This window comes from Eleginops maclovinus, chromosome 4 (genome assembly GCF_036324505.1).
Source record: "Eleginops maclovinus isolate JMC-PN-2008 ecotype Puerto Natales chromosome 4, JC_Emac_rtc_rv5, whole genome shotgun sequence".
In the NCBI taxonomy this organism is placed as follows: domain Eukaryota; kingdom Metazoa; phylum Chordata; class Actinopteri; order Perciformes; family Eleginopidae; genus Eleginops; species Eleginops maclovinus.
In genome coordinates this window covers 28,854,801-28,880,633 of record NC_086352.1, presented here as the reverse complement: position 1 = coordinate 28,880,633, position 25,833 = coordinate 28,854,801, and the positions used below count along the sequence as shown (strand labels likewise).

General features: G+C 38.8%; 2 protein-coding genes across 4 annotated transcripts in view; one reads left to right on the top strand and one right to left on the bottom strand.

Moving 5' to 3' along the window:
• Positions 1-567: 567 nt before the first annotated feature.
• cars1 (cysteinyl-tRNA synthetase 1) lies at positions 568-13,561 on the bottom strand. Of its 3 annotated transcripts, XM_063881988.1 has the most exons (23): positions 13,456-13,543; positions 10,698-10,925; positions 9,144-9,235; positions 8,442-8,530; positions 8,253-8,349; positions 7,484-7,582; positions 6,787-6,936; positions 6,194-6,334; positions 6,003-6,091; positions 5,784-5,905; positions 5,383-5,495; positions 5,146-5,274; positions 4,838-4,967; positions 4,472-4,575; positions 4,277-4,374; positions 3,940-4,129; positions 3,749-3,814; positions 3,397-3,478; positions 3,193-3,273; positions 2,829-2,896; positions 2,318-2,377; positions 2,148-2,231; positions 568-1,925 (listed from the first exon to the last, which is right to left on the bottom strand). In XM_063881988.1, exons 1-23 carry the CDS (start codon positions 13,475-13,477, stop codon positions 1,797-1,799), a joined length of 2,463 nt encoding a protein of 820 aa, XP_063738058.1. In that variant the 5' UTR covers positions 13,478-13,543; the 3' UTR covers positions 568-1,796. The 3 variants fall into 3 exon arrangements, with proteins under 3 accessions (XP_063738058.1, XP_063738060.1, XP_063738059.1); XM_063881990.1 differs by lacking the exon at positions 10,698-10,925 and having other exon boundaries at positions 13,456-13,561; XM_063881989.1 differs by lacking the exons at positions 10,698-10,925; positions 13,456-13,543 and adding an exon at positions 9,428-9,635.
• A 35-nt stretch (positions 13,562-13,596) lies between these two features.
• pex16 (peroxisomal biogenesis factor 16) overlaps positions 13,597-25,833 on the top strand; it is a 17,709-nt gene continuing 5,472 nt past the window's right edge. Inside the window, exons 1-7 of the mRNA XM_063881994.1 lie at positions 13,597-13,880; positions 14,302-14,337; positions 15,601-15,677; positions 16,719-16,852; positions 20,621-20,721; positions 22,148-22,228; positions 23,962-24,114. Coding sequence (XP_063738064.1) covers positions 13,748-13,880; positions 14,302-14,337; positions 15,601-15,677; positions 16,719-16,852; positions 20,621-20,721; positions 22,148-22,228; positions 23,962-24,114 — 715 coding nt within the window. The 5' untranslated portion in view covers positions 13,597-13,747. The remainder of the gene's footprint in view (positions 13,881-14,301; positions 14,338-15,600; positions 15,678-16,718; positions 16,853-20,620; positions 20,722-22,147; positions 22,229-23,961; positions 24,115-25,833) is intronic.

Below are 25,833 nucleotides of genomic sequence, written 5' to 3'. Positions count from 1 at the left end.
ATATCTAAAGGCCTGATGAAGTGTTGAGAACAAAAACACTAAAAGCTTTTATTAATTTGTCAGACATATGCTGCTTCCTTTTCAACAAACTTGCATTGAATGGGTGATCCATTCAATGCAAGTTGTATATGATGGTTGTGCAGCATCACAAGATTGCTACATCAGTACTAGTCCATACTGTATCTGCAATGTGGAAAACATACTACACAGAATGAAAAAATAAGACAGTTTGTAATAATTTGTGTGTCAATTCTGTATATTTATTATAGTAACAAATATCTTTCTATCCATTTCTCTTGGCCATCGTAAAAAATAATGAGAAGGTTCCTATTATCCTCATTTTCAGGTTAATATTTTTATGTTGTGCCTCTACTGTGACGTGTTTACACGCTTTAATGTTCAACAAACTCTTTATTTTTCTCATACTGCCTGTGCTGCAGCACCTCTTTTCACCCTCTGTCTGAAACCAGAGCCCAGTTGTAAATAAACTTTGGGATTTTAGCCTTTGAAAAACAATGATCTTTCTGATAGGAGTTTCATGATGAAAGCCAAAATCAGACACAAGCATTTGCAAGAATGATCAATTTTATTTCTTGAAAGAAAATCAGTAGTGCTATCTGCCTTTATTTTTCAGCATCCACCTATATGATAGCATTACTGCGGCTGTGCATTCACACAACCATGGAATTGCAATACACAAACAGTTCAAAAATGCATGACCCTAATGGACGGTTGAATAATAAAAGGCTCATCTTTGTGGGGTGTCACTCGAGCCATGAGAGATCACACGAACAGAGGGTGTGAGAATTGGTATTTACCCAGAATGATGAGAAAAAGGTTGCTGATAAGTCCGTTGATATTATACAGTATATTTCTTTAACTGTCAACAAAGCACAAGAAAAGACCAACAACAAAATTGATCCTTCAAATAGTAAAATATCTACTGTGTTTTTGCCCTGTGGCACAGTGCCACATTGTGTGTAATCTGTGTTAATCCACCATCAATAAAATCAGTCTCCAACAGGAAGGAAAACTATGTTTGTGAAATATTTTGTATAGATTTACATTTCCAGTAGGTACCGATGGGCTTGGAGGGTCAGTAAAGTTTCGAAAGATAGGCAAACATGTTGTTATTTGAGGTCTTTTCATGGGATTCATTGACAAAATAGTCAATAAAAGTACACTTAAGACTGTACAAATGCAGTAAACTTACATAATATGTAACTGAAACAAGGAAGGGCCCAAATGTAATTGAAATACATTTTTAAAATACCTGAAGTATCCTTGGTACATCTATGGAAATCTAAGCACCGATACAAATTAGAAGAATGACGTTCAATTCTCTAGTAGTCCAGAAACTATTCTTTTTTTGTGTAGATGTATCCCAATTTCCGACATCATTTAATTTGTAGTTCATTTCAAAATTAAATCATATTGCAAACAATCTATTTAATCCTTCAAACGACTGGCAGTGTTACAGAGTTTCAGCCAAAAACATCACCTTCGTATAAAACATTTTCGTCACATAATAAAACCTCACTTCAGTAATTGCTTTGTTTTGCTGCTGTGGAGAAACACAACCAGGAGGACCTCTGTCTCCTCTAGTAATGCTCTTCTTTTTCTCCCCTTGTATTTTGAAATGCTATACATGGACTTTGGTAATGAAGTGATGTGAATGAAAAACCGTATTTGTTTTCTGATCCAAAACAGATGGAGAGTAGAGAAAAAGATGACCCTAAACATTTATTCTGTAGGTTTCCTTTAGCCTGGATGTCTTGGGCAGTATATAAACACAATCAGTTGCCATTTTGGTTCATCTGAAGATAATCGTCGTGTAATTTCTCCTGAGCCTCGAAGAGCTTGCGCAGCTTCTTGGCTTGTCCTTTGCTCAGCTCCTTCCCTTCTACATCGTGGGTGGGGAAACCCTGTTGACAGAAACAAGAACACAAATATTAGAGCAATAAACAGCTTTTGGTGGACACAACAGGTTTTCACATAGACAAGCAACAAAGAATAAATAAAAATAAACTATTTTACATGTTTTTTTCACTACGGTATTTGTATATGTGAATTATCCTTGATCAAACGACACCTGGAAAAAAGCAAAAACGATCATGCTCTATTTCTTTTGTGCAAGACGGACTTACCGCTTCATCAAATTTGGAATACTTGTCGGTTTCTGAGCGAAACATTTCACACGGAGGGACCTTCATCTTCGCCAGTTTAGCCATCTGAAACATGAACAAAAGACGTGAGTAAGTGAACTTGTTCGTGAGCAGGGAAACAACATTTGTCTTTATGGAAGCATCAGTGTGACCTCTTGTTCTTGCTTCTTCTTTGCAGCCTCTTCCTTCTTCCTTTTCTTCTCTTCTTCCACCTGTGAAATAAAAAAACAAGTGACCTTTACCATCATATTGGAATAATAAACCAATACGGTTCAAGCTTTTTAAATATTACGGCTCAACCAACTGACTGTTAGATTTCAATTTCCCTCTCCTTCTAGCAGAGACCCTTTTTTTGCGTGTGGTTGTGTCTTTAAGTTTTAGAAAGGAGAATACCGTTTTTGTATTGTCATTTTAACATATTTTTGGAACAGTGGGCCTTTATTGGACATCTTAGAATTGACAGGGGGAGACAGAAATATTACATTGCATGAAATATTTAGCTCTTTTTGGATTTGAACCAAATCTTTTCCAACTATATATTATAGGTCGACTCCACTACATGTATTTGACTACTTTAGGTTATAGTTATTTTACAGATTGAGGTTAATAGCTAATGTCGCTATGCAGATACAATTAAACAGGGCATTTCCCCTGATCACTCACCTGTTTCTTCTCCTCTCGCTCCTTCAGTAATGTCTCCTTGTCCACCAGTTTCACCACTGTGGGCAGACCTGTAACACAGCCACTGTTCATCAGTCATTCTCATCACTCTCAAACCTATCCAAGTGTTAACCAGGGATAGAAACAAATGTAATATCTCCAAACATTTATTTTAAGGAATAATAACAAATCAATGTGGCAACAATATTAATGGGTTGACTATTGGGGTATTTGCATGAAAATAACACATTGAGATTGTTGGTAAATAATCCACAGTCATGATTGTATAATGATAAGTGACTGGGTAATGCTTGTATTCTCCTTTTTGTTCTACAGGACAGAATACTTAAGTTAACAGCTCATTCACCTTCATGATCCTCCAGACGGACTCCCAGCTCGGGTAACGTATCGTCTCGGACAACATCACACAGTTGCAGCAGCTCTATCACTAGATGAGACAAACAATGGACTTTAATTAGACTCTGAAGAGGAAGTCATTTATGTTTCAACTCTTGGAGAACAGAACTACTGGCATCTTTTGGACACTCAGATGTGTAAAACACGTTCTTACCTTCCTTCTCTCTTGCAATTTTTCGGACTTCCTCTCTGAAATTTGACAGCACTGAGAGGTACGGCATCACTGTGCTCTCCAGCTGCCACACCAAGAAAAGACAATATTTCAATGTAAGTTACTATAGTACTACAATAGGGGAGGTAACAATCTGTAACATCATTTGTTTTCCTCACAGTAAACAGAGCTAAATTGTCACGATAAGCCTTAATGCATCACATTTTTCACAACAAAAACTGAAAGGTTTAAAAAAAAAAGAGCTTTATTTACAAATGTAGCTTTACAACATCAAAATAATGAAGAAGAAAAAAAGGGCGCCAGTTCTGAATATAAAGGTTTTTTTTCTACTTACATCAACGTTCTGACTTTGTCCCACGGGGAAACCGATGGGCTCTGATCCTTCAATGGCACCGAACACCTAAATGACAAAAGTCTCATGTCAGTGAGTTCAAACTGCTTTCACTGCTTATACAATACAGCACAATACATCTTAATTTAATACAGGAACCTTGAAGAACAATGGTTCCTCCTTTATGTTCCCACCTTGAGCATGTTGGTGAGGTACGCAGCGATGCTCTCCATCAGCATGCGGTTGGGCCTCAGCTTGGTGCTCTTCATGCTGGCGATGTAGCTGTTGCTCTGGCCGACCAGCACTCTCATCTCCTCCATGGCGCTGCGCGTGTCCATGTTGTCACACAGAGCCTCATGGACGGCAGACTTCCTGTCGTAGAAACTGGACGAAACAAGTAGCCATTTAGTTTTAATTTTTGATCTGTGTTTTAGTGGTTTAAATGTGCAAAGGAGTCCTGAGCCATTGAGATATCAAAAAGGACTTCTGCATAATGTATTTTAAAGACTCGGCTCTATCTTTCTCTCTTACCTGTTGTTGAGCTGCAACTCTGCTGCCTCCCACCTCTCATATCGCCCGGTGATATCAGTAGGAGCGCGCATTATGTCTTTTACAGTCAGGAAGAACTCCTGGTAATCAAAACGAGCACCAAACAACAGATTAATAATAGGATTCAAACCACCTCTGCACTAAAAAGCCAGATCGTTTGTCACATCGCCAGCTTACATTCATGAACTTCTCGTACTGCACAGCTGACTCCATCGTGTTGGAGGAGTAATCCAGGGTGTCTTTCCAGGAATGCATCAAGAAAGCCAGGCGGAGCTGACGAGCTGCAGGAGGACAGAAAGAGGAAAAACACATGTCACATCTGACAGAAGAACAAAAGACATAAGTGACAGATCATTTGATTCTTCTAGGCTTTTTTGATTAAATGTAGGCGTTGTGATGGTTAAACAGTTTTTGGTTAAACTGAAATGGAAGTATGACATTGAACTGAAACTGAGCTACACTTTAGATGAGTGATGGGATAATTTCAATAAGTAAACAGAGGTCTCTGACAATAATGACATCAAGCTGAGCCAGATGATTCACCTGTGTTCTTTGCCAGGGCGTCTTTAATGGTGATGAAGTTCTTCAGAGATTTAGACATCTTGCAGCCTGCGATCGTCAGGTGTCCGGTGTGCAGGAAGTATCTGACCCAGTGATCATTCTCGAAGAAAGCCTGCGACGAAAACAACCAATGACGGTCATGGTGGTGGCTTAAAAAAGCATCAGTTAATCATCTTTAAAACACCTCTCATTTATGACATGATGGATCAATAGTACAACTTTGGGCAATTTAAAGAGCTTCAAAGTCAAACAATAGCAAATATTTTTAATTAATAACTTTGCTTTTGTACCTCGGATTGAGCCAACTCATTGTCGTGATGGGGGAATCGAAGATCAAACCCCCCACCGTGGATGTCCATGGACTCTCCCAAGATGGAGCCAGCCATGGCCGAACATTCGATATGCCAGCCAGGCCTTCCCTGTTACATCATTTCGAAAAAAGGAAAACAATCAATATTAAAACAATGGTTCCTGATGTTCTAGCTCCTGGAACAGACTGTTTAACAGCATTAAGAATGAACGCTCACCTTCCCCCATGGAGAGTCCCACGAAGGCTCTCCGGGCTTGGAGGCCTTCCACAAGGCAAAGTCATTTTGGGACTTCTTCTCCCCTAATCTGTCAGCAGAGATGCTCAGGTCACCTGCAAGGCCACAGCAGATACAGAAAACAGACAAAATTAGCAAATGATCTGACTTATTATATTAGGAAAACAGTTCCAAGAGGAAAGCACCTTCAATACGCATGTTAAAATCACTCTGTGCAACATTTGAATGTTTCAGACTTTGGAGACTCCTAGTGGTAGAATCAAATAAAGACACCTTTGATTTATTTTACCAACTTGTTCCAATAGAGTGATTTGAAAGCTGGTATAATCACAAAGTAAACTCTGAAGACCCAGTTCTGGTAACTGAACTGTGAGTAAATGTACCTTCTCCCTCTTGTAAAGCTTTCTGATCACCGACAGCCTCTGGAACCAGCTTTGCATAAGAGTGATGCGGACAGCCATCAAACTTGGAGGTGTCAAAGTACACAGAACCGTTCGATTCATATCTGTAAACATCAGAAAGCCACATCAATTAAACTAATCCATAACAATAACTGACAATCTGGGTGTGATATGAATTGTAAACACATGTTTCTTCCTCACCCGTAACCGTTTGAGACGACCTTATTCACAAAGTCCACGATCTCAGGCACGTACTCACTGACTCGAGTCAGAACGTCTGGAGGAAGAACCTGAGGGTCAAAAGATAATTAATACACAATAACAACAATACATACTACATAGCCATAAATATTCCACTGCCACAATGTACACAGTTCCTTGCTTCTACTCACGTTCAGGGCTTCCATGTCTTTATGGTACTCTCCCTCCCAATAGTTTGGCAGAATGGAGAAGATGGAATTCTCTGTCACTTGACTTCCAAACTGCTTATCCAGCCAATCAGACAGCAAGTCCTTGGAGCTCTGCAGCAGCACCTAGGAAGAAAATGGAGAAATAATTATTTAAAGTTTGAAATTAAGTGTTGTTTATTAAGTGGTGTTTATTTAGTTGTTGTCTTATCTAGTATCTAGTAGTACAATTTTCATTATTCTTTTCCTGCCAATGCTTCACATTCATTGCTATAGAAAACGCACTTACAGTAGTTAGAAAACAAGATTGCCTGGCCTATATTTTTGGTTCCGATTAAGCAAATAAGAAATGTTTCACGTTCTCTGTCCTTTGCTCAGTCAGCTGGCTGCTAAGAACAGCTTAAATGTAGCGTACAGATGTGAGAGTGGTTTGGATCTTGTATCTTGGATCTTACCATGTGTTCTTCCTGAAATGTCACTATTCCTTTCATTTAATAATATTATCCATTTCTCTAAAGACATCAATCACATGTGGATTAATAGTAAGGGACAGCAGTGAACCGACTCCTCAGTCCTACCTCTGCCAGGGGTTGGGCGACCTCCTGTGCCGCTTTGCTCTCCATCGCTGCCTGCAGGGGCTGCAGAGCGGCAGTAACAGCAGCGTCCATCCTCTCCAGCATCTGCTTCTTATCGGGGTCTGTGGTCGAAGCCAAGTTAGCCTGGAAGGGCTGAAAATGAACACATACATTAAGATTCAGGTGAACAGAATGACACCTAAAGGTTATCTAAACATTATAGGTAGTGTAAGAATGGTAAAATCATAGATATGCACATTTTAGGTGATGTCTCTGGTGCATCAAATCAAGTCTGAATAATTGCAGCCCCTTGTTTGAACTCAGTCTCTGCTTCCCAAACATTTGATCTGATATCCTTTTGGTAAATTGTCTGCCAAAGTCCACAGCGCTTAGCAAAGAGGTTTGTAATTAGTTTAGTAACACTATTAAACAATGGATTGTGTGTTTACATTGTTATAATTAAGATTGATTACATTTGATTGTATGATTAAAGGAGTCAATATGAGTCAACCAACAACAGCATGGGAGTGAATGCAGCATGTCACTTGAAGTGCTACAAAACTTTTTAGTGGCCAAACATGATTTAGTCATTCATTTACATCTTTGTGATGAATAATAATCTTCAGTGTTGTGAAGGGTTTTGAAAAGCAAAGAGCAAAGAGCCTTGTTGTATCAGAGCTCCCAGATAGCATGGTCTCACCCCTCTGGCGCTCAGGACGTCCTGCAGGATCTGAGCGGCTTGCGGCTGCTTCTCCTTGTACTGCTCCAGCAGGTGGTTCTGCCGGGCCCTTTTAATGATCTGAGGGTAAGAAACATAGAGTGAGCAATAGTAAACATCAAGATTAAACAACATCATGGACTTAGTCAACCTATATGACAATAGTAAACACTTACCTGTGAGCTGTAGCCTAAAGTCAGTTCTTACTGAATCATCATGAAGCTACATAGTGTATAATTACTACCCAATACAAAAGTGATATCTTTAGTGACTTATCCAGATTTTATACTTTGTAAATAACGCTCCACTACAATACAGGTGCCATGATGTAATATGCAGAATCCTCAGAATAGAGATATGATTTTTAGATGAGTTCACAATTAAAATTAAATAATATAATAATATATAAAAATAAATAATAAAATAAAATAAAAACAAACACAAGTTAAAAATATATCACAGTACACTGCAATAGACCAACTTTCTACTAAAACAAAATATATAAACATAGGATAATATACACATACATTAAACAAGTGTGCAAGTTGCATCTGTTATTCAAATGTAAATCTTATTTTATTTTAAGAGCAAAAAATGTCTGAATATTTATTTTATTTTAGTGTAAAAACTGCAATCAGGCAAGAAAATAATATGTATTTGGCCAGATATAGAAAAATGATGTCAAGTCTTTTCATTCATTTAATAAAAAATATAAAATAACACCAGCAAGAATAAACCTGTTCACACTCACTTTGTCATCTATGTCTGTGATGTTCATGCAGTAGAGGACGTCATACTTGAAGTAGTCCTTCAGTATCCTCCGCAGAATATCGAATGATATGTAGGATCTGTACAGAAACACGGATTAGACAGTCAAATATTATTACACCACCAAAAACACAAGCCAAAACATAGATTTGTTTTCCTTTGATGCGTTTACCTGGCGTGTCCCATGTGTGAGGCATCGTACACTGTCGGCCCGCAGCTGTACCATGTGACTTTGTTCCCGCACTGGGGAACAAATGGCTCCTGCAACACGAAGTTAGTGAGATGATGGAAAAACAAAGAATAAACTGGATCTAAAAACATCTAACTGTAACAATAACACTGTCCCTTTACAATCTGATGAGGTCCCTTTTTATAACGGGGGTGGTTTGACACATTTGTATTTCAATGACTTCTTATTGATAACTACTTTAAAGATTCTCCACTGCATTTTTTAATATATGTTTTGCAGCCTCATATTTTTGTTGAGAGAATCTCAAATACTTTTTACAACGAAGACATCACACGTTGTAAAAGGAAAGCAAAAAAAATATATATATATAGCCATTTTTTTTAGTACTCAGCAAAACATAAAATGCAGACTCCAAACAAGAAGATTATTATTTTTAAAACACACAACATGCAGTTATGTACATTTTGTCGATTGACACAAACAAAATGCAAGACAGTTATGGAAATATCTTGTCATACATACATGCTCTTTCTAACCCTATTAGGATCTTTAACAGAAAACTAAATTGCTGACTTTTCTTTTCGCTTTCTAAAGACACAGTTTGTAAATCTCAATCACACTCATCCCTTTCCACAAATAACGCATGCACAGGCCCTTTTGATAAATGCCCCCCCCCCCCACTACCTTTGCTCTGGTCAGGCTGTTGTAGAGCCGCAGTTGTGGAACATCTGTTCCTGCTGGTGGAGACCAAGGGGGCTGAACCCGCTTTCCTTTCGCTGAAAATAAGAAAGTAAAAAATCAGAAATAGCTAAACTAAAACTAAATGTGTATATGTCCTAAATAAATACTTCCTATAATAATTTAAGCCAGACACACAGAGCAAAAATGGTAAATTAAAAAGGTTTGCTTTAAAAATAACACGTTTTTCCCAACATCCAATTTCATGGCTGTGATTAGATTGTGTTTACCTGCATGAAATATTCTGGAGGTAAAACTTCCTGACATAGCCTCTCTTGACATGTGCAGCAGATGTAAAGCATTAGTGATGAATATTTCCTTTCATTTTTAAATGTGGGTTAGTTCCCCCAGCAAGTGTTATTCTTTTATCATTATGCTAATTTGCTTCTTCATCTATAAACAGCGCTATTCCTAGAAAACGACTAAGAATGAAAGTGAAATGGACTGGATACCCTTCCCAAACACACCAACTGTGTCTCCTCCATCTAGCATGTCTAATTAAATACTAAGAATGAAAATGAAAGCAATGCAGAAGAAAACACGCACTAAGAATAGATGCACACAAAGTGAAAGCTGGAGGAAGAAGCAAAACAGAAATTGGATAAGAGACATTTTGCACAGATTTAATAGAAATGAATGCGGTTCTCTTGGAACTTTGAGGAGACAACAGCAAAATGGGGGCAAAACAAATTGTACAAGCAATGGGGACATGTGAGGGATTATTTTTTCCCCAAAGGAATGCAGCAATTCACGTTTAAGTTGCTACAACTAGAAGAAAAGCGGCTGTGAAAGCCACAGAGAGCATGCCGAGTCAGCCAGCAGGGAACAGCACACATCTTTTTTTTTTTAAAAACACACGCCACCCTAAGATCAAGGATTTCAAATGTCTCACTAAAAAGCTGTTTAACACCAGGTAATCTTTGGGTAGGTGACTGTAGGCACACGAGTGAGGTTTGTTCCAGCCGCTGACATTTTGTTTGAACAATGATAAACTAACTCTCAACTGAACGCAGCTAGAGGCCCTGTCCGTCAGGCAGACTTCAACAGACACAAATTTAAATCTCTCCGGTCATAATGTTTTGTGATAAAATTCCCCTTCAACACAATTTGAACTGTATTAGAAAGGGTCTAATGAGTCAGTATCTGCGCCTCTCATCATGGCCACAAGCGTGCGATGAGATGCCGTCGCTGAGAGGACAGCGCTCCACAGTTGGGGAAACTGATTTTTGCAGCAGCCTGTGAAGTCTCTATGAGTGAAAATATAAATCGACATGCCTCGATGATGTCGTTTTTTATATGGCCTATAGAAACGTTGAACGGCACCATAGCATCACTGCAACACATGCTATTGTGAGGAGTGAAAAACTGGAAATTAATTCATTTAAATGCAAACTGTTTCTGGGTTCATGCACGTTATCAGGGCTTTTACCTGCCTTGAGGACCTCAGTGTATATCAGGGGCCAAGTCTAAGCTTGATCATGCCTCTATCTGTCTACTCACTGCTGCTCTCAGGGAGGAGGTCCAGCTGCAGGGATGCTATGTGTCTGTACCAGCGCAGAGCGTGGACATGATGCGGGTCTGGGGGCCTGTGGAGGAGCTTAAAGGCTTTCTGGTCGGCCTGGGAGGGGCAGAACCCCGCCAGGTAGCTGCGTGAGATGAGGTAGTCATTCAGGGCCACTGCCAGCGCGGGCTCCTCAGTAATCTGTAGCAAGGAGCCATACTCAAAGGCTGCAGAAACAAGAGGGCAAATATTCACAGTGGATTACCGACCAGGCTGCAGCAGCCAGAGGAATACACCGAAAAGTGCACAACTGACGAAATCTGACGAAAAACTAAACTGAAATCCTACTGATGACAAATGACACAAACTCCTGATGTCTCAAAAAACCAACTGGCCCATATTTTGCCTTTGACTGAGTCTAACCCAGGGCTGCACAATTTGGAAAACAAGAACTAATAGAGATAATTTCAACTGATATTGCAAAGCACTATGATTCACGGTATTGGAGGCATGGTAGGGTTTTTTTTAAAGAGGAGCTGTACCAAACAAGTATGTTTTGATAAGTTTGTAAAACACAGTTTGCAGCACCACAAACCTTAATTCAGAATAATATCTACATGTATTTAGCCAGTATAAAAACATAGCGTGTTTTAGAGATGTGTGTATCTGACATGATCTGCCAGAGTTAACCCTGTCTCTGGCCGTGGTGCTGGAGCTGAAAAATCCTGCTTTACAGAATGGAACATGAACAAACCGGAATAAAATTACTCAGTGTTTAGAATGACAAACACACGTAAACAAAATGAAAATGCATGAAAGTAAAAAAGTAATATCACATCCTTCCTAAAAACTACAATTATTGATTCATGTACAGACCAAAGAAGAAAGTATTTTCAGTCTGAACCAATTCCCAGAAATGACCAACAACTAAAAGTGAAACTGAAGAGGACTGGATGAATTCAAAACACAGTAAGTGTGAAACCCAAAAGATCAAACTGAAACTGAAAAGGAACCCCATTAAAACTAAAAACTAAAAAAAAACACAAACTGAGAGCTGGAAGAAGAAGAAGATGGAAAAATTAGATAACACAATAAAGGCGATCTTGGTGATCTTGAATGGTTGTACTTCTGAATTATACTCGAGAACTCGAAAATAGAAATAAATGTGGTCCTCAGGAAGACTACAAACCAAACGATTAACAAAAATGGGATGACTTTTAACAGTCCTGACTTATATGCATGTACTATTAACTATTTTTGTTTTTAAAATTGATTTCCAGAGGGTCTAAGGCCCTTTAGCACTTGATCTTGAATAGACAGGATAATTTACAATTGTCGAACAGGAAACTAACGGATGATGCAAGAACAAATGTGAAAGTAAACACAAACATGTGAAGAATGAAACAAACATAAACCCTACAGATTATACATTTTAAGTAATAATTTTGATAACATCTCAGTATGAAATTATAACTGAAGAGAAGAACAATTTCTTTAAAAGATACAATATTGTAATATAGAGCAAAGGTTGGATCTTGCAAAGAATAACAAAAAATATATATTATAATAAATCTAATAATTCTAGTTATTCAAGGTCTCAGGACATTTGGCACTTGAACCCTTATTCAAATGTACATAGAAATGAGTGAAATAATGTACATATGTCAAACTGAAACATAACGGATCAAACCAGATGATGCAACAACTGAACAACTGAAAGTAAAGAATAAAACATCGAAAGAAATAAACCTACATACTTTAAAACCAACTAATGTTAAACAATAAAACCGATCACAACATTAATAGATATTTTTTAATCAAATATACGCGGGGAAAAAGGGATGAAAAATAACATCTGGCCTGATGTGAAAACAACCAGTTTGCGAACTGTTGTAAACAAAATAAATGATCTTTATTTTGGCCATATTGTAGTAGTATGAGCGTATTTCGCCCTGTTGCACTTTATAATAATACACTAGAGCAGCGGTTCCCAAACTTTTTTTGCGGCGCACCCCCTTCTACGTCCCAACCGGGTTGACGCACCCCCCAAAAAAACGCAACAAAAAAATACGCAACAAAGCTTTGTTTTATCACCATATAAAGACTCACTTTTAATCATGCGCAAATAACCAGAACACGCATGACGATAATAACATCAACAAAGTTTCAATATAATGCAACAAAGTTACCTTCCACTTTTAAGAGGATGAGTGACAGACACAGGCTCAGTAACAGAAAGCAATTTTGACATAAATGTTCATATTTTCAGCCGCGAAAAATTGCAGCAATATTAAATGACCGTGCAGCTAACATCAACATCATCATAACACAACGGTTATGGAAATTACAACAACAGTACATTGAATTAAATTGCAATTAAGTTACAAACGATCCACAACATTAAAGAGCATGGGCTCAGAAACAGATCAAATAAATAAAAACGAGGATCAATCTGAAACTTTTCAAGTGCTACAATAAAATTACACACGATCCACAACATAAGTAACAAAGAGCATAGGCTCAGAAACATAAAATAGGCCTACACAAGGTATTTCAGTTGTTTAACATAATACTGCTGTATGGAGTACCTATTCTGGACTAAAACGTGGCTTTGCACCACAGATGGCTAAAAAGGCTAATATTAGCTTATCTGTTGTGACAGCTTGTAAAAACACATTCAATTGTGCTGTCACGGCCCTCTTACATATTTCAACTAACGTGTCCATTAGCAGAAACACGAATTTAGTTGTACAGTACCTGGCTCTCCTGAGGTCGACATATCCACAGTGCTGGATGGTTGGATGCTGATGCAACAATAACGTGTCCGGAAGAAGAACCCGTGCACTATATGCTAACGGCAGGAACAGGAACCATTGTCTTAGATCTGGGAGCGGGGGACGTTAATAACTGACGGCTCACCCAAGCGGAAGTTCGTTTTGTTTTTAAGAAGTCGTATGTTGTCTAAACTAACTCCTTATAGATGGTGTTTTGTGAACATGGCGGCTAAATGAAGAGTTTATGTGTTAGTGTAGAGTAAGTAAAAGCTGAAATGTCTCCTCTTAAAGAGTACGTGGATAAACTGACTCGTGTTTATGAGCGGTACATTGAGTATGTGAAGAGAAACCCCTCCGCCGCTGCACAGGTGGAGAGCACGGTGCGGACTCTCTCATACCTGATCGCAGGTCAGTGACATACAGCAGGCTTTTACTCACATTAATCATATATTTATAAAAATGCAGCATGTGTGTGGGCTCAACTTCACCTCTAACTTCTCTTTAGTCAGTTTAACTTCTGTTCCAGACCAGATATAAGTTATATTGTAACTTAAAAAACATAACACTAGCAGCTTATGCTGCACATACAGACTCTGGATTTGTTGTTTTCAGCACATAATGAATGACAACATGTGACACATTTAAACTTGCATGCATTTTATTTAGTTGGTCATTGGTGATTTAAAATAAAAGCATATACATATATTTTTCCACAAACGTATGCACATACATTCCTGTCTATTTTTAAGCTATGTTTGTCCAGTGCTTGTGCTTAGCTATTGTGTCTATTTCTGTGTAATAACAAACTTGGCTGAATCTTATTTTTCAGGGCGATTCACAGATTCCCATTTAATATCCGAACTGGGTGAGTAAAATACAAGGGTCAATAAGCTTCAAGCTCAGTTTAAGATAAGATAGGACTTTATTTTCCTGAAGCAAAATGCTGTTTAGCATTTGCATTCAATCAGTATGACAATAATATTTAAAGTGGTTAACAGTAGGGGTCAATGCAGTTGCATATAGATATTTATTTACAAAATTAAATATCAAGTATGGATGATTGTAAGGGACCTTTTAATACTGGAAGTGGATGATTTTGTCCATGATATTGCCCTTGACGTTCTATCAATCAGTTGAAAAGAGTTGAGTTGTAATGGTTAATTAATCTGGTGTAATTACACAGAAGTTCTTGTACAAATGCCAGAAATATATATATTTATATAAGGCAAATCAATAACAGTCTTATCAATATATAGTGTTTCCACCACACAAGCAAGACAAGTTTATTCTCATAGCAAATTTCATATACAAAGGCAAATCCCAGGGTTTTAAATAAAGCATATACATGAACTGAATAAAAATACAAAAACAAAAACAGATGTAATTAAGACTATTTATTATTCTTTTTTTTAATAAAAATGATTCAAAGACTTTTCTCTCAAAGATTATTCTTAGACACGAGTGGAACCAAGTGTAATCGTCAAATAGAAACTTAACAGATCAAACTAGATGATGCAACTGAGTAAAACTGAAAGTAAAAACAAACATACTAAGAATACGTCTTATACAGTTTAAATGTTGAATACACTAATATCCTACATATGATAGGGCATACAATCCTGTTACAGACTTGTTTTGAGTATAATCTTTATGTTTCTACTTTAAGTGTCAAGTTGCCTTTAGAGATGAGTAGATTTTCGGATGATGTAATATTGCACTCATAGCTGACTAAAACCAGAAGTCTTTTTATTTCAGTAAGGATGTTTGATGCTTCAACAACAGCAATAATAATAACAACAGCATTGTTATTATTAGTATTATTTAATTTTCTTGTATATAGATAAGGGGGATATCAAGTGAAATTGTCAAATCGAAACATGACAGATTAAACTAAATGATGCAACAGAGGAAAACTGAAAGTAAAAACAAATACTAAGAACTAAACTTATAGGTTAACATAAACTGGATAAATTAAAAGATCAACAGAAAACAGTTTTGATGATTGAACCAATGTTTATATTTCAAGTTAAATATCAAGCAAATACCAGGTTAATGTTTCGTAAAAATATGTACAGTTCATCAAGTATATGTATTGCCTGATTAAGTCTTGTCTTTTTTTTTTCTCCAGTGTACTCTGCCTCCAATCTGCTGGTGTTGTTCAATGACAGTATTCTACGCAAGGGGCTAAGATGTAACCTCCCTGTGGTGAGCACTGCTGGATAGATTTACAATAATCTCAGATTACATTCACAGAAGAAGAAAGGCCTTTCAATACGAAACAGACACTGATAGTGCGCACACACAGGCCAGTGAATCAATACAGGCCGGTCTCAGTCTGGAATATATAGGAAGATAATCAACAAAGATGACCACAGAGCTGAATGCTGAGCAGAAATGTGGATTAAAAACTAGTGGTGGTTGACATGGCCAACATTTTCTATCAAAGTATCTTTTTATATCACGGTAAAGGTAGTTCCTGAAATAGTGTTAGGTGAAAAAAAATAGCAGATGGACTTCATTCAGAGCAAAATAAAGCTATTCAAAAAATCACACATTTAAACAGGAAAGTTCACCAAAAAAAGGCTTGACTTTTCCTGCAGGTTTTGCTAATCATGTATCCAAAAAGCTGAGCAAACACTGGGCAAAAGGCTGTGAGGTAATGATTTAACCAGAGTTCTTTCTTAATCTGATTATACAACATCAATGTTTGTCGAAATCATGTTACCTTGGATTAGGGTAGCTAAAGAAGTGGAAATGGTATTGCCTGATCTAATCTGGTGGATACATTTCTACCGCTGCACACTATATACCATGATATCCACAAATAAACTGAACAGAGTTGCATTACATTTAGCAGTTGAAATGTTTTTTTGGATTTAATGTGGGAGAAATGCTTTCACACAATTGAACAGTTTTGCCGCGAGAATAATAGCCTGTGGATGGAAATCCTCCCGGTCAGCAAAAAATGTAATCATTTGTAATCTGCTGTTGGATTGGCTTCGTGGGGGTATTGTCAATGGTGTAGCGGATTGTAGGGAGCATTGTAAGAAGACGTTTTTCCTTTTTATTTATTTATAGTCATTCTAGTTAATGTATGAGTGTCTGAGCTGTCACTCATTTTTCTCATTTTTACATAATAAAGCAACACATCTAGGCTTTGAATGACTAAGTGTTATATCTTTCAGTGTGCTATGTTGTTCCGGTGCTGCAGATTAAAGTACTGACTGGGGTTCCTCTGTTCTTCAGCCCCTCTCTCAGCAGAGGCTCCTCACCTGGCTGTCGGTGATGGAGCATGTGGAGGTCTTCCTGGAGATGGGAGCCTGCAAACTGTGGGGGGACGCGGGACGCTGGCTGGTGATCGCACTCATTCAGATTTTTAAGTAAGCTTCTCTCCTTTTGAAGTACGATCTTTTTCTAACATGAGAAGAAAATCGCATATGTAATTAGTTACTGAAATTTTGAATTTGGCCCCAATTTGACTAGCTTCTTTAAATTCTGAATCTGAACTCAACTTTTAATTTCACTTCAAAAGGACAAATTCAACATTCACTACACATCTAAGCTATGAGGACTAGTGTGTCTCTCGCTCAGCTTTTACACACTCGGGGCCCATATGCTTGCAGAGCTCACTGCAGGAGCACTCTAAGTCTTTGCACATTACATTTTTTGAACACCCACTCTTGAAATGTGTCTTCCACATACCTCTAGCTGCTGCCCTGTCATTTCAGTCCCTCCAGTACGATAATTCCTCCCACTACCACAGGAGAGAGACAGAGTTCCACACTCCACTTCTACTTTTAGTCAGTAATTTGATTTTTACGACAATGTCGAAACAGGAAGCGATAGCTTGGCCTGCACAGTGCTCTGCCTACCTCCCCATCTAACACCCGTAAGATGACCTGAACCCCAATCTGTTATCCAGACCCTACATCAACCATACTTGTGCTCCTGTGTCTGAATGGGTGCCATGTTTAAACATCTGTTGGAAGCATAGTTCTGGGCGATATACCCTTTCATACAGAATACCGTGAAATGTATACCATATGATATGAAATGTTCATATACCCGCAGTAACGCTGAAAAAGTATTGGATGAAGAAATGTATGAGAATACTTCAACAAGCACTCGCTGGTCAGATAAATTGTATTAAAATGAATGTACTGCCCAAGTTCTTGTATCTTTTCCAGTGCATACCTATTTTCCTCCCTAAACCCTTTTCCACTCTCTTGATAGCTTAATTTCACAATTTATTTGGAACAAAAGCACCCCTAGAATCAAAAAAATAATTCTACAAAAACCTAAACAGTTCGGCGGCCTAGCTCTACCCAACTTCCTGCTTTATTATTGGGCTGCAAACATTAGAAATATATTGCACTGGTGCCAAACCAACAACCAATCTTCATCATGGCTGCAGGTTGAGGAAGCCTCATCCCCCTGACTTCCTCACCATCTGCACACTCCAGAAGTGTTGTAGTGAAAAACTGCCTTAGAATCTGGAATCAGTTCAGGCGGCACTAGGTAGGCTACAGTTAATACCTGTCTTGGCCCCAGTACATTCTAACACTCTGTTCACTCCGTCAGTTATTGACAAGGCTTTTTTGATCTGGAAAGACCTAGGAATTGTGTCAATAAAACAGCTTTACATTAGTGGCATATTTGCTTCCTTGGACCAACTCACTCAGGTTTTCATTTTTGCAGCCCACTCATTTCTTTAGATACTTGCAAGTCACAGATTTTGTTCGCAAACATCTTCCTGGCTTCCCTGCCCTCCCTTCCCCTACTCTCACTGATGCCATACTTGATGTTAACCCGAGTCTCAAAGGTTCGATTTCAATACTGTACAATACACTTCTCAAAAGTCAGACAACAACCTCTGATGCTTTGCGCATTGCTTGGTCTGCAGAGCTTTGTGAGGACATAGGTCCTGCTGCCTGGAAGCATGCCCTGAGTTGGGTCCACTCATCGTCCGTCTGTGCTCGCCATGGAGTTTTACAGTGCAAAGTGATTCATAGAGTTCACTGGTCTAAAAGCAAGCTTGCTCATATCTACCCTGACATTGATCCAAACTGTGACAAATGTCACCAAGGACCAGCCAATCTTAGTCACATGTTCTGGTTCTGCCCCACCCTTGTTCCCTTCTTGATATGCTTTTTTGACTCCCTCTCAGCCATCACATCTGCCAACATTCTACCTTCACCATTGCTTGCCCTGTTTGGTGTCCTACCCATTGACCTCTCACTGCCGTCCTGTTTTACTGAGCTTGTTGCCTTTCTCACACTGCTAGCAAGACGTGCGTTCTTTTGCGGTGTAAAAGCCCTTGCCCCCCCCCTCACTCTCAATGGATAAAGGATGCACTTCATTTTATGAGATTGGAGAAAATTAAATACTCCCTTCCTTTCTTAGAACAGATCATGTCCGGTCTCTCCATGTAGACATTGACCCTTATGTCTAGACAATGTTTATATTCCCCCCCCCCCCCCCCCCCATAAACAGTAGCTTGTAGCACAGTAGCTGTTTTTGTTTTATTTATTTTTATTTAATTTTTTTCTCCCTTGATTTTAATTTATTTTTGTGTTATTTGTTGGTGTCTGTGAGCGTATGAGCATGCATGACTTGTATGTAAGTATGTATACAGTGGGGCAAAAAAGTATTTAGTCAGCCACCAATTGTGCAAGTTCTCCCATTTAAAAAGATGAGAGAGGCCTGTAATTTTTATCATAGGTATACCTCAACTATGAGAGACAAACATTTTTGCTCACCGTTCTTGTGATCATTTTGACCCCACGGGGTGAGATCTTGCGTGGAGCCCCAGATCGAGGGAGATTAGCAGTGGTCTTGTATGTCTTCCATTTTCTAATAATTGCTCCCACAGTTGATTTCTTCACACCAAGCTGCTTACCTATTGCAGATTCAGTTTTCCCAGCCTGGTGCAGGTCTACAATTTTGTCTCTGGTCTCCTTTGACAGCTCTTTGTTCTTGGCCATAGTGGAGTTTGGAGTATGACTGTTTGAGGTTGTGGACAGGTGTCTTTTATACTGATAACGAGTTCAAAAAGGTGCCATTAATACAGGTAACGAGTGGAGGACAGAGGAGCCTCTTAAAGAAGAAGTTACAGGTCTGTGAGAGCCAGAAATCTTGCTTGTTTGTAGGTGACTAAATACTTATTTTACCGAGGAATTTACCAATTAATTCATTAAAAATCCTACAATGTGATTTCCTGGATTGTTTCCCCCACTCTGTCTCTCATAGTTGAAGTGTACCTATGATGAAAATTACAGGCCTCTCTCATCTTTTTAAATAGGAGAACTGACTAAATACTTTTTTGCCCCTCTGTATGTATTTGTGAAGGCATGCATGGCCTATATTAGACCCATTATACTGTATTTCACTGAAACTTCTCTGGTTGGGAGCTGGGGCTAAACTGTGTCTTTGCTTGAAGACGCATTAGTGCGTGGGACTGCCTATGATAGGAAAAACGTATAAGTGTTATCAAATGACCAATTATTGAAAAATAAATACTGCGATACCGTCATAATTTGGAAAAATACCGTCCCAGTCCTAGGAAAGTCTGAAACCAGTAAAGTGCAGGCTGTTTTCAGGTTGATGGTTTATGGTCGTATGCACACTAGCTACAGCGTACTAGTAGGCGAGAAATGTTCTAGGCTCTTCCAAAAGTGAATCTTAAATATATTTAAGACCTGAAAAGAAAAATACATGAAATCGTGCAGTGTAAATAGTGACACAGTGGTGCAAGTTAAATAGAACAAACTCAAGTATACATAGAATAGGATGAAATAGAATATGAAATTAAATATTATCATTCTTTTTGAAATAATATGTAAATGGTTAACAACTAACTTTTAGCACTGTAGAGTATACGCAAAAAAAAACGTTTATTAAGAAAGTGTACTCCAATTTAAAGTGTGTTCTGTTTGATATCATTCATTGGTAATAGTGGTCTCATGTTTATGCAATTTGTTCCACGCTGTAGAAAGTGATGTTGAACATAAACTCCATATGATGTCAAATCATAAACACTTTGTAATAACCCGTGTAAGAAAGAAATCACATGCTTCAGTCAGCACCGTGGCATTCCCTGTCTACTCTCCTGTGTCTGTCTTCATTTTTCCTCTCACATTGATTTTCAGGGCAATTTTTCGCCTTGTGCTTCTTCTGTGGTACAAATCGGGCATCCAGACTTCACCTCCCATAATGCCCGTTGACAGAGCAGCAGAATACGTCGGGGAAGGTGAGTTACCCTCTCTTACTCACTGGTAGGTTATAGAAAGTCTAACGTGTTTTTTTGCTAGTTTTTTTTAAAATTCTTAGTAATAGGAAAGCAGTGAAACGTTACTTTTTACATGGTTAAAAAGTAACGTTTCACTTGTCAAACATGACGCTAGCCTTTAGCATGGAACGATAGTGATGCTAGCACGGCGGTAACCCACAAATGTATTTACTCACACAGTCTGTTGCTCTCAACATGCCTCAGGACAATAAATTCAAACCAAGTTGTCCCTTCTTTTTTTTTTTTATTAAAATGTGTATTAGGAATACAGAACATAGACAGCATACAAAGAACCTGCTTTTTAACACTCCATATACACAAGGTGAAAATAATAATAATATTGTAATAATCAGTTGTAATAAAATGATCATTCTGCAATAGCGTGGTTGTAAAACAAATGTACACCCAAATAAAGTAAGAAAGCGAGGGGGGGTGCCAGATTGTGTACATATATACCTAAACAACAGAATCAAGTTATGTTAACATCTGAGTAGCTCAACTTAAAACATGGGGGTAGGTTTTTATACAGTGTTTAATAACAATTCAAGTGAAATCCAATCTAACTGTAGAAATGCCCTCAACCAATGAAGCCCAACAATTCTTAAACTTGTCACTTTCAAGTCTCACAACAGAAGTCAGTTTTTCCATTACATATATGTCATGAATAACATCAAAACAGTCCTCAACGTTAGGTGCCTCTGTTGTCAACCATTTCCTAGTCAGGGCTATTATAGGCTGCTATATTGAACATATATTTGTTTGTAAATCCCTTGACGGTGTCTGGTCTCAAGCCCAGGTATAGTGTCTCGAAGTTAAATGGGATCATGACCCTAAGTATCTTTTCTATAAAGGACTTGAATTGTTTCCAGAAGTTCAGGAGCACAGGACACTGCCAGAACATCGCCTTTTTCTCACCACATGACCTCCTTTCTCACCACATGACCTCTTTCCACATGACCTTCTTTCTCACCACATGACCTCTTTCCACATGACCTTCTTTCTCACCACATGACCTCCAAGTTGTCCCTTCTTTAAAAAATAATCTTGCTTTTGCCCCAGGTGGCGGCTTGTTTGAGTGTTGAGGTAATTAAAGTTGCACGTTTCAACCGCAAAAGGCAGCTTTTTCCAACCTAATAGTAAAAGACCTTCTGTTTACTACCAGCCCAGCACCAAGCAGCAGGCAGACAGTTAGAGGCAAGCTGGTGAACACAGTAGAGCATTCAGCAGTCAGATATCAGATGTTGCTTGAGACCAAAAACAAAGCATAAAGGAGAAGACGTAACGTGTTGCTGTGTGGATGTGTAAATACTGTAGGGTTGGTTATATGTCAGTTTGTACAGCCTGTTCCATTGTGTTCAATTTGACTTTTTGTTCCTTTTTGTCACAGATGAGGCTAACGGGGAACAAGAAGAAGACACCTGCTATGTGGGCCAGAGGTCAGGACGGGTCATCAGGCCACTCGGCAGCAGTGAGTTACAAATTCAATGGAAACACTTAAGTTTGACAAAACGGAGAGTTAGTGAGGATTTAACCTTTAGGCAACTGTGTGAGTGGGGACCGTTGATCTCTCCTTTTACTCAGAAGGTAACTTAATAACTACTCAACATGAAGGTATCATACCTCAAGTTCAAACCAACTCAAGATCACATACAAATACATACAGTTAGAGAGTAGACACCTAACACCTAACTTTAAAGAATGTTAATCATGTTTAGGTTTGGTAAAAGAAACATGACCTTAAGGTTAACACAGAGAGAGCAGTCAGAGTTCAGCCATATGAAAACATTTACTCTGTATCTTCAAGACCCTGAAAACACATTATAGTTAAGCAATCAAAGCTATATGTGAGTCAAAATCCGACGACAGTTGTTGGGTCATTTGCTTATGTTGCCAATACTGTCATTGGATGGGATCAGCAGATTTATTGTTTTGGTTTAAAGGGGCCCTATAATGCTCAGTTTCAGGTTTCACATTTGTGTTTTGTGTCTCTGCTGTGACATGTATCCATGCTTTAATGTCTAAAAGCTCTTTATGTTTCTCATACTGCCTGTGCTGCAGCACCTCTTTTCACCCTCTGTCTGAAACCAGAGCCCAGTCTGCTCTGATTGGTTAGCTGGCCGCCTCTAGTGTGTATAGAAGCACAGGAAAGGAATCCAACAGGTGGCGGGAGAGTGTTTTGGAGAGAAACTCTCTCTGGTGGAAACTTTGGGATTTTAGCATTTGTAGACCATTCAAATGCACAAAAACCTATATAACACACTACAGGAAAGGGAAACACCCCCAAAAAGCATAAAAGAGCACCTTTTAAAATATGTTAAATAAATTTGTTAAATAAACCTTGAACTTTTACCTAAAGCAGCTATCATAAGTAAAGTATGTACTTGTAATTGTAACGGTGTTCTGATACAAAACTTTACCGTCGTTAGTATCGTTTTTAGGCTGCTCGTTCAATCACTGCTATCTCCTCAACCTTATCTTCAGGCGCTTCAGAGAGCAGTTTTTAGCTTAAACGTTAAAAAAACCCACTCCCAACAGCAGACACAAAGACATTTAGAGGTGAGCAGGTAATCTTAGAGGAGCAACTAGAGTGACAGAACATACCCTCAGGAGTTGGTAGAGACCAAAAACAGCGCTAAAAAGGAAGTGGCTTTTGAGCAGCTTTTCATTCATGCCTATGTTCCTGTTCTGCTGGATGTGTGAACAGGCAACTGTTTACTGACACATTTGGCACACTAACAACCTGTGTCTTTATTGCAGGTGTGAAGTTTTAATTAAGAGTTTTTCTTTTTTTTTTATAATTTTCTTTTTTACTGGACAAGTATTTAGAGAGAAACTTCATGTCAGGGAACTGTGGGATTTTACCCTTTGCAGACCATTTACATGCACAAAAACGTTTGTAATACACTACAGGAAAGGGAAACTTTAGCATTTAAAAATACATAAATGACATAATACCAATTAATGGAAAACATTAAAAAAACGATATATAAAATATATATAAGAGAACAACAGAGTTATTGAAATGGTTGTCACTAAGTTATTTTTCATGCAAGTTTTCTGAAGTTCCAATTGTGTAGTTGATATATTTATGTTGCAAAAAGTCAGGAAAAGCAGCATCATGACAAGGAATGTTTGAGGATATTTATTGACGTCTCACTGTTGCTGTGACAAATTCCTCCACCTCTTCCGTCTGTGTTTCAGCTCCCTCCCTGCAGGCACGGCTGTGGGGAGCACCGGGTCGGAATAACAGGACGAATAGCTCAAACGGGGGCAAGCTCTACGCCACACCAACACCACTGGGTCTTCAGGAGACCCTCGCAGAGACTGTGTACATCGGACGGCCTCTTGTGCACTGTATCCTTCCTGTATTGAGATGGAGATACAGTGGGGCAAAAAAGTATTTAGTCAGCCACCAATTGTGCAAGTTCTCCCATTTAAAAAGATGAGAGAGGCCTGTAATTTTTATCATAGGTATACCTCAACTATGAGAGACAGAATGAGAAAAAAAAATCCAGAAAATCACATTGTCTGATTTTTAAAGAATTTATTTCAAATGATTGTGGAAAATAAGTATTTGGTCAATAACAAAAGTTCATCTCAATACTTTGTTTTATACCCTTTGTTGGCAATGACAGAGGTCAAACGTTTTCTGTAAGTCTTCACAAGGTTTTCACACACTGTTGCTGGTATTTTGGCCCATTCCTCCATGCAGATCTCCTCTAAAGCAGTGATGTTTTGGGGCTGTCGCTGGGCAACACGGACTTTCAACTCCCTCCAAAGATTTTCTATGGGGTTGAGATCTGGAGACTGGCTAGGCCACTCCAGGACCTTGAAATGCTTCTTACGAAGCCACTCCTTCGTTGCCCTGGCGGTGTGTTTGGGATCATTGTCATGCTGAAAGACCCAGCCACGCTTCATCTTCAGTGCCCTTGCTGATGGAAGGAGGTTTTCACACAAAATCTCACGATACATGGCCCCATTCATTCTTTCCTTTACACGGATCAGTCGTCCTGGTCCCTTTGCAGAAAAACAGCCCCAAAGCATGATGTTTCCACCCCCATGCTTCACAGTAGGTATGGTGTTCTTTGGATGCAACTCTGCATTCTTTCTCCTCCAAACACGACGAGTTGAGTTTTTACCAAAAAGTTCTATTTTGGTTTCTTCTGACCATATGACATTCTCCCAATCCTCTTCTGGATCATCCAAATGCCCTCTAGCAAACTTCAGACGGGCCTGGACATGTACTGGCTTAAGCAGGGGGACACGTCTGGAACTGCAGGATTTAAGTCCCTGGCGGCGTAGTGTGTTACTGATGGTAGCCTCTGTTACTTTGGTCCCAGCTCTCTGCAGGTCATTCACTAGGTCCCCCCGTGTGGTTCTGGGATTTTTGCTCACCGTTCTTGTGATCATTTTGACCCCACGGGGTGAGATCTTGCGTGGAGCCCCAGATCGAGGGAGATTAGCAGTGGTCTTGTATGTCTTCCATTTTCTAATAATTGCTCCCACAGTTGATTTCTTCACACCAAGCTGCTTACCTATTGCAGATTCAGTTTTCCCAGCCTGATGCAGGTCTACAATTTTGTCTCTGGTCTCCTTTGACAGCTCTTTGGTCTTGGCCATAGTGGAGTTTGGAGTATGACTGTTTGAGGTTGTGGACAGGTGTCTTTTATACTGATAACGAGTTCAAAAAGGTGCCATTAATACAGGTAACGAGTGGAGGACAGAGGAGCCTCTTAAAGAAGAAGTTACAGGCCTGTGAGAGCCAGAAATCTTGCTTGTTTGTAGGTGACCAAATACTTATTTTACCGAGGAATTTACCAATTAATTCTTTAAAAATCCTACAATGTGATTTCCTGGATTTTTTTTTCTCATTCTGTCTCTCATAGTTGAGGTATACCTATGATGAAAATGACAGGCCTCTCTCATCTTTTTAAATGGGAGAACTTGCACAATTGGTGGCTGACTAAATACTTTTTTGCCCCACTGTATATCCAAAATGTAATCAGTTTATTTTAGGTATCTTGCAACAAATAAGCAGACACCCCAAAAAAGTGACTTACAGCCTTCTTTTCA